This window comes from Lycium barbarum, chromosome 11 (genome assembly GCF_019175385.1).
Source record: "Lycium barbarum isolate Lr01 chromosome 11, ASM1917538v2, whole genome shotgun sequence".
Classification (NCBI taxonomy): domain Eukaryota; kingdom Viridiplantae; phylum Streptophyta; class Magnoliopsida; order Solanales; family Solanaceae; genus Lycium; species Lycium barbarum.
Window position 1 is genome coordinate 122,640,886 of NC_083347.1, and position 18,156 is coordinate 122,659,041.

General features: G+C 34.0%; 1 protein-coding gene across 1 annotated transcript; it reads right to left on the minus strand.

Moving 5' to 3' along the window:
- LOC132620265 (ABC transporter B family member 9-like) lies at positions 1–15,934 on the minus strand. Its single transcript, XM_060334938.1, has 11 exons — positions 15,731–15,934; positions 9,526–9,735; positions 7,783–8,027; positions 6,960–7,485; positions 6,594–6,867; positions 3,809–4,490; positions 3,680–3,714; positions 3,227–3,441; positions 2,497–2,763; positions 2,069–2,338; positions 1–645 (listed from the first exon to the last, which is right to left on the minus strand). The coding sequence occupies exons 1-11, from the start codon at positions 15,932–15,934 to the stop codon at positions 1–3; spliced, it is 3,573 nt and encodes a 1,190-aa protein (XP_060190921.1).
- Between the last annotated feature and the right edge of the window lie 2,222 nt (positions 15,935–18,156).

The following is an 18,156-nucleotide window of genomic DNA, read 5'->3' on the forward strand; positions in this document are numbered from 1 at the left end:
TTAAGTTGATCCTGATTGAAGTGCAACCAAAGAAGCATATATCCCTTGAGGAGTGTTCAAGAGCACATCATGTGTTCCTTTTTCAGCAACAACACCATTTTGAAATACTGCAATAACATCAGCATTTTTAACCGTGGTCATCCGATGCGCAATGACGACGGTCGTCCTATTCACCATCACTCGATCCAACGCTTCTTGCCCGATACGTTTCGACTCTGTATCAAGCGCGCTAGTCGCCTCATCGAGCAGAAGTATTTTCGGATCCTTTAGTATGGCCCTCGCGATCGCGATTCTTTGCTTTTGACCACCGAATAATTGAAGCCCTCTTTCTCCAACTGTGGTTTTATAACCATTAGGCAATGAAGATATGAAGTTATGTGCATTTGATGCCTTTGCGACTGAAATGATCTCTTCCTCTGTTACTTCTCCTTGTCTACCATAAGCAATATTAGAACTTATTGTTTCATTGAATAGTATTGGCTCTTGACCTACCAATCCCATTTGTTGCCTCAACCACCTTAAATTTAACTTCCTGATTTCGACTCCGTCGAGATATATGTTACCTTGATCGGGATCATAAAATCGTTCGAGCAGGCTTATCACCGTTGACTTCCCGGAACCACTTTCTCCTACGAGCGCAACTGTCTGCAAGAAATTTTAAAGGGGAAGTCACACATTTCGACGCTTGTCAAACATATTTACAACTGCTAGCCAATATGCATATATTATTCACTAATTATACTTATTATACATTTGGCGGGCGGCTATTTATGTTAATTTCCCTATTTTTAAAATCCTTGTCGAGTTTATGTTCTATGCACTAGAGGTGTAATAAAAATTTACACAATCGGGTGAATTGTAAGCTAATTACAGATAAATCGTTATGATCAGCATTATTGGTAACCTGGTAACTAAGGATGGTGACTGACCTCTAGTACAGGGGCGGAGCTACACTATACGAAGGGTGTTCAGCTGAACACCCTTCGCCGGAAAATTATGTCGGGTATACAGGTTAAATATGGTATTTTACGGATATATGCCAGTTATTGAACACCCTTGTCACAACTAAATGATGCGGCTCAATGGTTAAGGGTGTTCATTTTGGGTCTCATCTCGCGGGTTCGAAGCTCATTAAAGCGCTCTTTTTGTGTTCCTTTTTAACTGAAAACATACGCTGTTTGACAAGCATTGCACTTCGTCAAATAGGATTCAATCAAAGGCAATTCTCTACTTTCCTTTCTTTATAGGATTCAATCAAAGGCAATTCTCTACTTTCCTTTCTTTAAGTATTCTTTTTAAATATTAGTCATAAGTATATGTTTAAAAAGGTTTCACTCAAATCTTCTTGAATATCTCAAATTATACGAGTAGCCTCTAAACATTTACCATTCTATGAAAGAAGAAAAGTAGATATATAAATAAATTATTTATACGAATTATAAATTAATTAGGCATTAAACCCATTAGACACATAGTTATTTTCTTTTTTTATAAGAAAATATGATAATGAAAAGTGCAGTCCAATGCAAACTTTAATTCTAATAAAGATGTTTATATTTGTGATTTTATTAATATATAATATTAATTTCTATATGTATATACCTGAAAACATCTCAAGTAAAAATAAAGTTCGTTTGATTTGCTTTGTAGTTACTCTGAAAAATCTATTTAAAACCTCATCGTCTCCACCCGTTGGACGCTACAAAGATGGTCGCCCGGTTCATTCTTCTCTGTCTTTTTTTATTTTCTTTTATTACCTTTCCAACTTTTTTCTTCATTGGTGCTTAGTGATTTTATTTATTGGAATTTCTTAAGTGATTTCTTTGCTCAACTAAAATTTTCAGCGAAAATTTCAAACTATATTTCAAATTAATGCTTGGATTATGCTTAAGGACAAACAACAAAGCAAAATGGCAGCTAAATGTTATCTAGTTCGATTTAATTTTTTTGGTGCACCCAATCATGAAAAAATATGTTTACTTTATAATTTTGAACACCCTTAGCTAGATTTCTAGTGAAAATTTACTAACAATGTAAAAATCAATGTATGTATAAAAAAAAAAAAAACTTTGTCGAGTTCATGTTCTATGCTCAAGCTCAAGTCTCTGAAGATTTGCATGTCCGGTCTTGTGGGGTATTTAAAGCTAATATGCTGGAGTTCGATATTGCCTACGATAACATCTAATTTGATCCCCTCACTGTTACTTGAATCAATTCTCGGTTTGCTCTCGAGTATTTCAAATATTGATGCAGCAGCTCCTTTACTTTTACTCAGATCAGAGGGAAGGTTGCTAAGAACAGAAAGCCCAACCGATGCCATCGTTAAAGCAAAAAAGACCTGCAAAATTAAGTTGCTTAGGAAACTCTAGTGCTAGTTGAACTTCTATACACTGACAGTGTAAAAGAATAATCGTCCATAACAAGTGAGGTATTTAAAATACAAAATTTATACCGCTAGTGCATATAAGTTAAAGCAAAAAAGTTATAGACATGTACCTTAAAGACTTCTGAAAATTTTGCTTTGTCATGCTTCACGAGAATGGCTCCAAGGTAGAATGATAACGCGTAAAGGCAGAACAGCACGAAATTACTGAAGCCTATACCAACTCCACTAACAAGTCCGGTTTTCACTCCTCGTTTCAAAGGACCTTCCGATTTCCTTTGATACATTTCCATCACTTTCTCTTCCGAACAAAACGATGAGACAGTTGTAATGCTCCCAATAGCATCATTTGCAACTTGACTTGCTTCTTCATTCATTAACTGCCAAACACACAACACATTCAGATTCACTGATCAAACGTGCTTGGTGAAATTTAAGAGTTTTGCTTTAATTCGTTGTCGGTGAGATTTATACTATTAGGTCACTTAAAATATAACTACGGGCAGAGAGGCAGCCAGGATTGAAGCTTATTGGTTGGGGATTCTAGTCCATTTAAGTTACTGGTTCTAAATTAATAATTTGTACATATTCAATGGTATTCTTAATACAAATACAAGGTTTGAACCAAAACTACTGGGTTCGGATGAACCCTTAACCCGTGTTCTTGCTCCGCCCTTGACTACGGGTAACTGCCTGAAATAACTGAACTAATTATTCCTAAAAGAATAAGTCAAGCAACTTGTTACAACAGGTTAAATTACCTTGATAGCGCAAAACTTGTTTATGTAAGTTAAATTCAAAATGTAGTTGTGGAAAAGGCTAGTTTATTAAGGAATATAATACCTCGGCATCAGGATTCGACTCTTGCAAAAGTTTGATCTGTATGTACCCCACAACTAGAAGAGGCATTATCGCGAGTGTTATAAGTGCAAGAATCCAATTCGCTATAATAGCTATCACTATTCCAGTTACAACAGTGGAAACATTTTGAACTATCGTTGCTAATGCGTCTCCCACCATATTCCGGATAGTCGAAGCATCACTAGATAGTCTTGCACCTATAGCACCACAACATTTAATAAAATTCCAAGTCAAGAAAATTTGTCAAGTGTAGAAAACAATAAGTAGGCGTTTGGACATGAACTGAGTAATATTTGAAAAAAGAAGTATTTGAAGTTGAAGTTGGAAAACGGTATTTTGAAATTGAAGTTGTGTTTGGACATGCTTTCAACTTGAAAAAGGAAAGTTGAAATATTGTGAGTGGGAAAGAAAAATTCACTTAAAAACAGTTTAAACCAGTCTCGTCTTCAAAAACTAACCAAAAAATCATTCTATTGTGTAACCAAAAATTATTTTGAAAAGAAAAAAAGGAAAAAAAATCATGTCCAAACAGGCCCTAAGATTTCACATACTAGCAAAATTTACCTTGAGTTTGCAGGGTCGTCGAACCAACTAATCTCTTGGTACACCAACTTGGCAAACGTCATGGAACGTATTCGTTGGATCAATTTTGCACCAGCAACACCAAATGCATAACTTTGCAAAGGCGAAACAATCATGACAACAATTCCGATAACCACAAACATCAGAGACCAAAATCGAGAATCCTTTCGAAGCTCGTGATGTGATTCATAAAAGATTTTAATAATCGTCGATACCAGAAGACCGAATACAGGGAAAATCATACCATTTATGGCAGCAGCTACGGTTCCCACTACTATTATGGGAATCTCGGGCTTATTTAGATATGCAAGTGACATTAGCTTTCGAGCAGAAACGTTTTTCTTACTATCTACAACATACTCACTGTTTTCAGCATTATCATCCCTTCTGATACTTCCATGGAAATCAATGACTCCAGTAACTCCCAAGTCATACGCTAAGGAAAATCTACTGCTCGATCCTTTGCTCGCAAACTTCCTACTACCTGAAATAGAGAATCTCCGACTCCTACCAGAAATGTTCTTCGAGTAACTCAGACGTTTTTGTGGATTCGAGTCCTCAATTTCTTTTCCTTTGGTGTTCTCGATGGGTTTGTTCTTTTGCTGCATTTGAACAAGTTGAGAATATGCTCCGTCAGGATCTTTGATCAACTCATCATGTGTTCCTGTAAGTAATATCAAAGGGTAATATATCAAGATGTGAAGAAGTAATCTAGAAATTAGTATGAGCACAATGAAACAGGAAAACTCTACATCGCAATTTCCAAAACTACATAAGACCCAATGTGGTCCGGTCCTTCTACATAAGACCCAATGTGTCCGGTCCTTCCCAAGCCTGCGCATAGTGGGAGCACTTAATGCACTAGGCTACTCTTTTTTTTGTTTTTTTTTTTACTCATTATCAAGATTAAGCAAAGATGTAACAATTACGACATGGATCACTTATTATCATAATAATATTTCAAAAAATTTACTACATGGATCACTTCTATTTGGAGAATAGAGTAGTGATAAAACATCACAAATAGGGGCGGAGCCAGCTTTTTAGCTGCGGGTTCGGCAGAACCCAATAACTTTGGTTCAATCTTCTTATTGAGTTAAGAAATTCATTTGATATGTATAAATAAGTAATTTTTACTTGGCATAGCTTACTATGTTACATATTTATGTAACATAACTATACTTTTTAATAATTAAGTTTAGTAGCTATAATATTATATTTTTGCAACTTATAGCTACCCACTTTTCTACCAATTAACTTATCACTCCCCACACCCCTATTTTTTAGCTGCACACTTTCTCTCTCCCCCCTTTTCCTAAATATACACGTTTCTAACTTCCCATCTCTCCTAATTTCGTGTTTTTCAAATCAGTTTCTGATTTCTTTCACTTCCTTTTTTTACTCTACATTAACTGTTCATTAATTTCAACCTTTTACCCCCAAAATTCAACTCTATTTCCTAAAATATGTAAGATTCTCTGTTATTTTTACGTTTTAAACGACGAATATATATTTGAATTCATCTGTTGAAATATCGAATTCAAGTTGAGTTCATAATTGAGGTAACAACGTTTTCACTGCAACTTTTTTTTTTTCTGAAATTTTGAAAAATATAGTCAAAATATATGAAAAATATATCTGAAATATAGTCAACAGAAATCAGAATAAGTAATATTGAACATATTAATCAAAATATAATTAAAAAATATGGCCAAAATATAGTCATAATTGAGGTAACAACGTTTTCACTGCAACTTTTTTTTTTTCTGAATTTTTTCTAAATATAGTCAAAATATATGAAAAATGTATCTTAAATATAGTCAACAGAAACCAGAATAAGTAATATTGAACATAATAATCAAAATAAAATTAAAAATATAGCCAAAATATATATATGAAAAACAACTAAAAAGTTCAGAAAAATATAAAAAATAAAAAAGTTGCAATTACATGGTGAAACGTGTAATTCAGTTGATGAACAAATCAAGCTTTGCATGATTTATGGAACATTAAAAAGAGATTTGTTTTAGTTATATTTTGGGAAAAAATATGAAGAGAGTTTTTGAATTCAAATTTTATGTGAATGATTAGATGTTGAATGAGATATGTGATTAGATATGGAAGAGAATAAGATTTGCGTGATTTATGGAACATTAAAAACAGATTTCTGTTTAGTTTGAAAAAGATTTCTTTTCCTTAAATAGAGGCATTATATGCTCAACAGTTCCGTGTATTTAGTCTATATTTTGGCTATATTTATGCGACGCGTCCAGGACCTAAATATAGGAAAAACCAACTACGAATTGTAAATAATGAACTTGTAGTTATAGCTTGTTAGAAGCAGCTAAAAGGTAGCTATTTGTGAAAATTTTACTATAAATAATACATCAAGAACCAATAAACAAAAATAATTATAATTCAAAATCCATAAACTAAAAATTCTGGTTCTGTGTCTGATCGCAGAAAAGAATAAGAAACTTCTCCTTTAAGAAAAGAGAGTATCATAGATGGAAAAGAACGAAAATACTATCAAACATTTATATTTAACCTTTGAATTGCTCATATATATCATAAGTATTTATTTTATACAGGAAACTATTCCTAGGAGAAGTTCGAAACCGTCCCATACAGATATAACACATGTCATTCTCAAAGCAAAATGAGAGCATTTAAAGTAGTATATAGGCGCTAGCGACCTCTAATTAGGTCTTATATTCATTAGGCCGACAATAATTTAGAACGAAGGGAGTAGTATTAAATGTATTACCTTGTTCAACCAATTTCCCGACATGCACTACTGCGATGATATCAGCATTTCTAATGGTCGTCAAGCGATGGGCAACAACCACAGTCGTCCTATGTACCATAATATTACTTAGAGCATCTTGTACAATGCGTTCCGATTCCACATCCAAAGCACTAGTCGCTTCGTCTAGTAGAAGAATTCTTGGATCTTTCAAAATGGCCCTCGCGATGGCGATTCTTTGCTTTTGTCCACCAGATATCTGAGAACCATGCCCACCGACCACTGTGTCCAGCCCCTACAAATATGTATGCACAATGCTAATTTAAAACCTAAGAAATAAAAAAAGGTGTTCGCGTGTGTGTAGTTCTTAAAAAATGTTGCTTCAACCTTCGGAAGCTTGTCAATAAATTTAGCTGCATTAGCGAGCTTGATCGCCGTTCTGATCTCGTCCTCACTGGCATTTTCTTTCCCATACATTATATTTTCCCTAATAGTAGTTTGGAATAAGACGGGCTCTTGACTTACTAGCCCCATTTGCTGCCTCAACCACTTGAGTTGAAATTTCTTAATATCAACTCCGTCTACAAGTACTTCACCAGCATCGGGGTCATAGAATCTCTCTAGCAGACTAATAACCGTTGATTTTCCGCTTCCACTTTGCCCAACTAAGGCTGCTGTTTTACCACTAGGAATATATAACGAGAATCCAGAAAATATTTGCACGTCGGGTCTTGCTAGATACTTGAAGCACACATCTTTCAGCTCAATTTCCCCTTTAATATCTTCCATTAGAATCCCACTAGGATCATATGAATCTATTTTCAGTGTACGTTTAATAGTCTCGAATATCTTGTATGCTGCAGCCTGGCCCGCTGAAAATGTGGGCAAACTCGGAGCTGCTTGACCTAGTGAACTGAAACATAGAAAGGTTCATTGTAATTCAATGACTAAATATAAGTACTCCCTCTGTTTCAATTTGTCTTAGTTTGACTAGGCAGTAGGCACGGAGTTCAAGAAAACAAGGAATACTTTTGAATCTTGTGATCTTAAACAAACCATATAAAATGATGGAATTACAGAGTTACCAGACATAGAAAGATGCATTCTTTCTCAAACAGACTAAAAAGTACGACACTTAATTGAAATGGAGGGAGTATATCACATGGACAAAATCAAATGGATTATATAAAGCTAATTAATTTACTCTTACCCTCCACCTAGCATAACAGCGAAAATTACACTTATAATGTCGCCACCTTTGTAATCTTTATCTATGATCAATTTAGCTCCATACCATATGCAAAGTCCATAACTAAAGAAGATAAGCATTAGTATCGTGCCAAGTCTGAGTCCTGAAGCCAACGCTTGTTTGACAGTAGCGCTAGCGCTTTGAGCATTTTCCAGCTTATTATTATATTCTTCTATTGCCAAATTCTCTCCTGTGAAAGAAGCAACCTAAGGAAAGGAGGAATAAAGTTAAACAAAATGGAAAAGTCATAAGCTACATTGCTCGGACAGTAAAAAAATATCGACGGGTGTGTATCATATCCTCCAAAAGTAGTGCATTTTTTAGGATCCAACACAGGTGCAACGGCATTTTGGAAAGTCAGAGCAACGCAGACCATAAGCACGTAATTCAAAAGATTTAAAGTTATTTTTTTGGGTCTTATATAGCGTGAACAAAGATAAGAACTCTGTAATTGGGAGATAAGAAGTGCAATTCACCAGAATATATTTTGCAGAAAATTTACTGAAAAAATTTGAAGTTTACCGTTCGAATTCCTCCCACTGTTTGTTCAACTACTTTTCCTGCCTCTGCATAAGTAACTTGTCCGCTCCCCGACATTTTGGCCAAAATCAAGGATACACATACAAAGCTAATGGCAGTTGCGGGAATGGATGTGAGTAAAACCAGTGTTGAGGAGCCATCCTTTGATAAATGCGACTACAAATCCTCCAATGAAAGTTGCGATGTTCATAATGAAATTCCCAACCTAAACACATTCAAGTTGTAAGAACCTTGTTTCAAATACAAAAATGCAAGAGTAACTCCACACGTATGACCATGGCGTGTGGTTAGTCTCAAATCTAGTCTAGACAAAGGAGGAGGGTGGCGGTACTAGTCAATTATGGAGCAAATGGATGTAGAGGATTCATATAAACTAACTTCAAGTAGCTTAGAATTAAGGCGTCTTTTTTGGTATGCATTTAAACTACGAGAGTAAGATTATTAAGCTTACGTACTTATAGATCAATAACTCAATAAATTAATTCATATAATATGTAGTTACTCAAAGGTGGTCCACCCCTTCTGTCTCTCCTCCTAATCAGAGGCGAATCCAGGATTTTAAGGTGATAGGTTCACCATTGCTGTTAAGATTTTTTTTTTTTTTTAAAGACGCAAAAGTGCATTTAGTTGGGTTTAATCCCAGGACCTTAAGGGATTAAACCCAACACTTAACCAGTGCTCCACTCAATCTTGTTTGACCATGTGTTCCTTCAGTTAATATTAGATATATTTTAAGAATTATATACATAATATACCGAGTTTAGTCGGGTGATCATGTGTTCACGTGACCCATTTTTCCTACCTAAATTTGCCCCTGCTCTTAATCCTCATGACTATATAGTACTCCATTTGTTTTAAAGAGAATGACAGAGTTCGGAGTATGAAGGTCATCCCAATTAACTTTAATTGTGATTTCCGACATTAATTCCTTAAATTTGTTTTGGAACAAAATTTACATATTTAGGAACCACATAGAAGTATGACTTAAACAACAATTTTATACTTGAATACATATTTAAAATGCTTGAACATTTATGGTAAAAAGCGTTTTAACTCCTCAAATCAATGATAGTGTCATATAAAACGGGACAGAGGGAGTAAGAGACGATAGTAAAAATTTAGTCAGCACAACTAAAATCATAGTTACTCGGAGTTAGAACTAACCTTGTCACCCATGGCTTCTTGAACTAGGATAGTGTCTCCCGACATTCTTTCAATAAATTCCCCCGTTGCTCCTTGAGTATCGAAGAATGCAATATCCTGTCTTAAGATTGTTTTCAAGTATAAGCATTTTATTCGAGTCGCTTGTCGTTCTCCGGTGACCATCCAACATGCTACCTCTGAAATGGTTAAATAAGACTTAGAAGAGTTAAAACATTAAACATGTCATGTCCATCAACCAAATTAGTGCTAGATCTTTTTCTTCCAATGCTTATTTACTCATTGACTTCAACTCAGGGGCGGATGCAGAGCACTGATATCTGAACCCAGTACTTTCAATGCGGAGCATAAATTTATGTTTAGAAATAAATAAAAAATTGCACCCCATAACTTTAAAATGCAATAGATTCAATGCTAAAAACTTTAAAGTTTGAGCTCGTCAAGCTTAAATTCTGGATCCGACTCTGCTTCAAGTCTATACATTTTTCCCTCCATCTGATCAACATAATAAGCAAAAACATGTCTGGTTCAAATAATAGGTAACAAATCTTAAATAGTCCTTAAAGCTATGTTGCTCGGGTCTTGTTCGGATTCTTGAAAAATGTCGTCGAGTATGAGTTGGATCCTCCAAAAGTTATGCATTTTCGGAGGATCCAACACGGGTGTGGCGGGATTTTCTGGAGGATCCGAGCAACATAGTCTTAAAGTAATGGGGTAGCTTTTATTTGATCCTTAATATATAGCCTTGAACCCAAATAGTCCTTTCATGTTTGTAAATCTTGAACACAAGTGGAAACTGCAAAACCACATGCATTTTGTTCTAAAAAATAGCCTGTCACGACCCAACCGCATGGGCCGCGACTAGTGTCCGTGCTGGACACCCGTACGTACCCAATAACCCAAACTAGCATATAAACAGAATATACAGATATAAACGTCGAAAGGCATTACTAATTATCGCAGATAAACAGATATAGCGCGTGGAAGCCGATAAGGCTATCATAAGACATAGCAACCCAAAACATATACACAACCCACATGTATGTCTACAGACCTCTACGAATAACAACAGAAACATAAGACGGGACAGGGCCCCGTCATACCCCTGAATAACATATACATATGTACAACAGAAAAGTATGTACCAAAATGTAAGCTCCGGACAAAGGAGCACTCCAAGATAGTAGAATAAGATCCTAAGCGGGCGGATCAGCAAATCGAGCGTCTGTACCTGCGCGGCATGAAACGCAGCCCCCGAAGAAAGGGGGTCAGTACGGAAAATGTACTGAATATGTAAAGCATGGAATATGGTAAATAAAGTCGTAACCGGAACAGAAAGTACAGAAAATAAGTGTAACGTCCAGAATATCAGAATGCATATTTACAAAACGTAACCAATGCATGCAAAACATATGCCATATCCGGCCCCGTTAGGGGACTCGGTGAACAGAACGCGGTCGCCACCCCGACACTGGCGCCACAACACATCATACTCCAGAGTAGGAAATAGCTCCGTAACATATCATATCATATCATATCAGATGGCCATATCATATCGTATCATATCATATCAGAATATGTGTACATGGCACAGCATACTCCACAACCCATGTACATGTATACCTGCCCCCTCACATCGAGGCACGACGAACAATGCAGTGGAATACGCTTGATAACATATCCTGGCCCGGGCTCAGTGAAGGAAACATTGAGACATCCACGAGTGGAGTAGTGAGAAACTAAATGCAATATAAAACATAAACCATTTACCAAGACTCGACAGAACCTCTCAAATGAACAGTCGGACAAACGGGACTAAGCAATAATCATAGTGCATATTTTCCGGAAGTCATATTGGTTTGAATCAAGATAATCCTTCTAGGACCATTTTACGCTTCAGAACATATTATGGAACTCAATAGAATAATTAAGATGACTATCGTTTAACAATTAGAAGAAAACCAAGAGTTTCCTTTGAACTTCGCTAAAAAATAAGTCACATAGAGCAACGAAGAAAAGTTCGGAAATAGTGGGCCCACCTCGGGTCAATTGAGGTGGTGAGTTCAAATTACGTACATTAAGCTTATAGAGTCACCTATGAAGGTCTTAGGGCAAATCTATAACCTTTTAGGCAAATTGTAGAAGCTTACACGATTCTTTCAACAAAACATGAAATGTAGGATTCAATTCTATTGAGTGAAAAAGGGACGTTTTCAAACTTGGATTTCTAGGAATAGAGTCGTCCCCGAGGCTCGTGTCCAAACCTATTATGTCTAAGACATGCCAAAGGAAGGAAAGGTAAAGCTTTACATACCTTAGTTGCGCTTTACGCTTCTCTAAACTCAAATCCCGTTTCCTCCAAAATCTACAATTGGTCACATTTACCAAATATTAATTATTAGGCTCTAGGAATTCAATCTTAGCCCATACTTGTCTACAGAAATTTGGGCAGCATCTCCCCTATACATACAACATCCCTGAGATTTAACTCGGCCCAAATGTCAACAACCATACCAACAACAACATCAACAACACCAACAATCAAAGTAAAACACATGTTAACATAAATAGTCTTCTTTCCTATATAATGCGACAACTTCCGATCTAACTTCGCATTTCCAACCAATATCAATGTTTTCATATTCATTTACTAATCAAGATCATTCCAATTCAATTCGGGAGCATTTCATATCATTCTACAAAATATTTACAAAATATACCAAAATTTCCACCAAAACCATAATTCATCCGAAACCTCTAATTTTCGACATAGATATTCATAACACATTTTCGTCTCCTCATTTCATTAACAATAATCATAATTTATACCTTAACAATTTATTTTCATAATTATATAAATTCCCCATAAATCCACAAATCTTCCTACAACACTTAAAACTACTTTTCTTACAAATTTTTGGCTAACATTTCTCTACTTACTCCAAAAAGCCACTACAACACAATTAACATAACAAATAAAATTTTAATCATCCCCCTCCATCACACCATTTTCGGCCATACACACCCACATACCTATAACACACAATTTTTATACTTTACATTCGTTTCCATATTCTACAACACATATATATTTCTTCCAAGATAAAAGGAGTAAAATCTTACCTTTTTCTTCTTAGCTTCTTCACTTGTCCAAAGTGTTAAATCGACGAAACAAACGGCCTATCTTTCGAAACAACTACACCACGTTGTAGAGGGTCCTTGAATTAGTAGGAATATCACAAGAAAATAATTTTAGGAGCAAGATTTCAAAGAGCTAAAATTCCATGGTCATGGCCGAAAGTTGGGGTGGTCTTTTCCTTCTTCAAGTTTCTTGATTTTTCTACAAGTTAAAGATGACTTAGTCATCTTTTAATACTGCAAATTAGACCCCCACATGGGCTTGGGCCATCATACTATGGCCGGCCACCCCCAACAATTTGGGCCTTGTTTTTTTTTTTTGGCTCTTTCTAGCCCAATTAATTATGGGTCCTATTTTGTAATTCCCGAAACTAATTTCCGAATTTCCCAATTTTGCCCCTAGCCTTCCTCGATATTTCCACATTAATATTTCATGATCAACACACATATTTTAATTAAAATCAACACATGACCTTGTTTCTTACAAGTCAAAATTATTTCGAATTTTCCGAATATGCAAAAATACGGGGTATAACATAGCCTCTCTTTTTCTTTATGGTAGTATAATACAAAAATTTACACTCCTTAACATATGGTTTCACCATATATTCAATATGATAACTAGAAGCCCAACAAATTTTACCCATAAATTGGAAAAAAAAACCTCACTGAGACTGTTTGAGGACTTTCAACAAACAGTTTGTGGGCATTATCTACTGTCACCAAAAGTGTCTTGCATTTCAAACATGTAATATATTAATGTCCAATGCCAAATATCAGGATCAAATTATACACATAACTATGCTTTAAAGACTACTCTCTCCGTCCCAATTTGTTTCACACTTTTCGCTTTTCGAGAGTTAAACTTCTTAATTTTGATCTGACCGTGTATTTAAATATAGAATCTTTAAATTTTTTGAAATAAAATTAAATATTTGAAAATTACATAAAAGGTATTATAAGTCACCATAATTAATAATTTAAAATATTTAAAAGACAGGCATAAATAACGGTCAATGAATAACTTATTTGACTCTTGAAAAGTGAAAAGTGTCAAACAATTTAAAACGGAGGGAATACTATTTAATTCTTTTACTCAAAAGATAGCATCAACATAGATATTATTAATTGAAAAAAAAGGATAGTGATAGCATCAAAATAGACAAAAAAAAAAGAAAGTTGATTGACATATTGATGAGGAACAGAAAAGAAAGTTCATGTAGCAATTATTTTAACACATTTTACAGCAAAGGGCTGATTTACACAAATATCCTTTTTTCATGTCAGCATTTAGATTTTGTCGCTATTTCAAAAAGTTGTGCAAATATAGTCTTGAGAAATTTCCCTCCGGACAACATTACATTCGGGTCAAATATTTGCTCATGTATTGCTCAACCTTACGGATAAAATATTAGGTTGTCGTGTAATATTTGTAATAATTTACAAAATTTTAAATAGTGATAAAACATTTTTTTCACAAGTTTTTTAATTTACTCGGGGATCTTTAGACTATGATCCAAAAGGTCCACAAATTGCAAAAAATAAATAAATAGAGGATCATTTACTAAATAGCTGAATAAATAAATTATTCTTTTGCATGCACTATTAATGCAATTTAACTCGACAGATTACTTATTTTAGTTTTTAGATTATCGATTAAAGTGAATTTAATTTCTCTCTATTCTTTCTCTTTTACCCCTCTGCCCTTTTAAATGGCATACGTTTGTTATTTGGAAAGTCAAATAATTTTTTCCGTATCAAATTTTCTAGCGTGTTGTGAAAATACTTATTTACAAAACTTATATTCCATCTATCCCAATTTATATGATACATTTTTCTTTTTAGTCTATCTCAAAAGAATGATATATTTCTATATTTTGTAACAATTTAACTTGACTTCCCCTTTTACGTACCCTTAATGAAATGATATACAGCCACATAAATTTCTATGACTTGTTTTAGACCGCAAGTTTCAAATTCAGTCTTTCTTTCTTAAACTCCACACTTAGTCAAACTATATCGCATAAATTGAGACGAAGGGGTAGTTTATAGCACTATTGTGTAGTTTGTGAATTTTTCTATAAAAAGGAAATCAATATCCAAATTAAAACTAAAATTAGATTTTATATATTACTCGAATAAAACTTACGGAATAGTGAAGCTATGCCTGAACCAATGGCCAAGTAGACGAACTTGAGAGATATCTGCATATATTACGTAGAGAAATTTAATTTACTATTCTCAAAAGTTAAGTTAAAGAAATAAAATAAATGATTTACAATAATATAGAGAAAAAAGAAAATATTTAAACTGAATAGAGGATTTCATGTGATCCAACAATACTAGAATATTTTTACTCCTATTAGAATTTATATGATCATCCAAAAATTCTCAAAAAAAAAGAAGAAGAAATGATTTTGTATTTCAATATAGGAAAAACTTATTCACGTTTTCAACATTTATATAAACCATATTAATATATTATGATGATTAATTGATTAAATAAGGTGATAGGAGTAGTATACATTAATTTACCAGTTAAGCAATAAGAGTACATATTAAAAAATAAAATATCATTCATTAATTTGATGTTTTATCCGCAGCTATAGATAAGTATTTTCCTGTCAACATGACCGCTTGGTTAAGTATTTTCGCTAACACCATCAAATAATGATAATGAATGATCATCACAATGATAACAATAACAACAACACTGATACAACAACTATATGTATATCACTACTAAAAAAAAAACGTAAATTTCCAGTTGATGTTTTTGTCCGAAATTCATCGATTTTCAATGGAGAATCCGTTGATAAACGTTACCGACAAGTAAATTTTCAACAGAAACTCCATCGAAAATTCACGGTTTTGTAGTAGTAGTACTCCTATATGCACTCAACTCTTAACTAGAGGTTTCACGTTCAAACATTAAGAGCGAAGAAACTCTTGATAATTCAAAGCGCTTGAATCTAAATTAATCGAACTAGAAAATTGTACCGGACACCAAATGGTTAAAGAAAAAAAACAGTAACACAAAGTACTTTGAAGTAGGGAAGAATATAAGTACCCCAGAAACTTGATCAAGAATGTTGTTTTGATCAGATTTGCCATACGAGTTAACAAGGTCACCAAATATAAGAGACATCAATGGCTTTGAAATCCCAGAAGCAACAGCCGCCATCGTTCCCAACAACATTAAAATTACATCATTTCTGTCTGCAAATGCAAAAAGCACATAAAATGGAACTTTCTCCTCTCTTCCTCCTGCCATTTTGTTTTCTTGATGAATTGAAATTGAGAAGAAAGTATATAAATGTATGGAACAAAGTGTTGTAGGGAGAAGGGAAAAAAACCACTTATATGCTTACATGTCAATTTAAGTCTAGTAGGTGTTAACCAATGAATTTCAGTTATGATTTTAAGTTTTATGTACTGAGAACATAAAATATTTTTATAATTGGGTCTAGTAAAAATAATTGTACGTAACTTTACTAAATAAAATTTATTTATTGTCTAAAATAAATGATAACACTAGACTTCTCGTTTACCTTTTATGACATTTTATAGCCTAACAAGCATCATGTTATGTGTAAAATCACAAGTTCAAACTTTTTTTATTTCTTAAAATCGTGTCTAGTGAGACATGTTTACATAAACTGATACGGAAAGAGTGTATAATAAGAGATATTTAAAGTTTTTTGTAGCCCATCCTACCACGACTGTTGTAATTTTCAATAGGAGTTTAACTTTTATTCATTGATAATGTAATTTTTGAATTATTACTAGTGTAAGGCATGTTACAGCAGATTGCCTATTTAATTTTTTATTATTATCAATGTTATTAAGTTAAGATCACAATTTATACAGTCAGCTTCTTCTTCTAGAAATGCTATCGATCAAGCACTACTATTGCAAATAAAGCTTTTGTGGGCTATAAATGAAATTCTCTAGGATATGTAGGGTCGATAAACCTACCTTTTGCCTAGAGAAGAATGAACGCCTATATGTATTAAATGTAATATTTGCCAAATTTTTTCTTTATCCTACATGTATTTTAATTTTTCTTTTCCTACATGTATTTCACAAAATTTTCTACTTTTGTCTTAGTTCATTAATTGTGTTTCTTTGGACCACTATAGCTATAAATCTTTGCTGAATCTAGTGTGTGTATTATTTCAGAAGAGTAAATACTATTCCGCGCAGCCATCTGCCCAGCAAGCTTTAGTTATATCTTCTACTATGTGCTTAAGCAGAAACGGAGCCAGAAATTAAAAAGAAAATTATATAAAAAAAAAGATTCAACAACTTATATATATATGCAAGAAAAATTAATAGTGTTTACTTATTTACATAGTATAATTTTTTAGGGAAGAGGGTTCAATTGACCCCTCCTTGCACCCATCTGGCCTCTGCCTTCGCCCTTGTGCCTAAATGGCTGAAGCAGAACTCCCACCAAGAAAATTCATCATCTATTATATGAATATTTATAAAAAATGATATTGTATATACCACTGTAGTTTCAAGCAAGATTTTTTGAATGAACTGTTAGGTGTGCGAATAAAGTCCCACATTAGTAGCTGAAAAGAAAAAAAAAGTTACTTATAAGGTATATACTCTTAATGGTGTGAGGTCTTTTAGAAAAAACCGTGCGAATTTAATCCAAAACGGATAATACCACACCATATTAAAAGTATATTGGAACCGTCGTAGCCCAATATGAACCCCCTTCTGCACCTCTAGTTCTGCCTTGGTGCCTACAGGTGCGTAGACTTATCAAGTCATGTTTAAGTTATATGCATTTGACGGTATAATTTTTTTTAATGTCAGTAAGTAAAATTGACCTACACCTATCAGGCTATCACGCAAAAGTCATACAGGTTACAATTTTTACCAAACCTATATGCCTATAATAATTATAGGTTGGCATTTAGATAGTATGGTGAATTTACTCCTTTTTTAATTGTCTTAGAGCCTGTTTGGATGAGCTTAAAAAAAACAACTTTTAAGCAAAAAAAAAAAAAAAGTTAAGGTAACCCAACTTATTTTTTTTGGCTTATAAGCTGAAAATAAGCTACTTCTTTTAAGCTAAGCCAAGCGGGCCAATTTTTTTTTTTTGACTTATTTAAAGCACAAAATGACTTATAAGTTGACCAGCCAAACACTCAAAAAAACCGAAAACAGCTTATAAGCTGTTTTCAGCAACTTATAAGCTAAGCCAAACGGGCTCTTGTCTATTCTTTTAACTAAAATGTGGACCGTTGAGTAGACCCCTTACTAGAGTTTGGAGCTGAGCCAAACTCAATTGAACTACTAAAGTATCGACTCAAACCACGACTTTATGCTAATTACATGTCTAATTAGAAAATTATGTTACGCTATTATCAACCCTTTAATATATATTTCCATGAAAATATGTCATAATCACCAAGCAAAACACTGGAATCAAACAACAGAACTAAACATATTTTTAGTTTTGGGTGAGGGTGGTCGAGA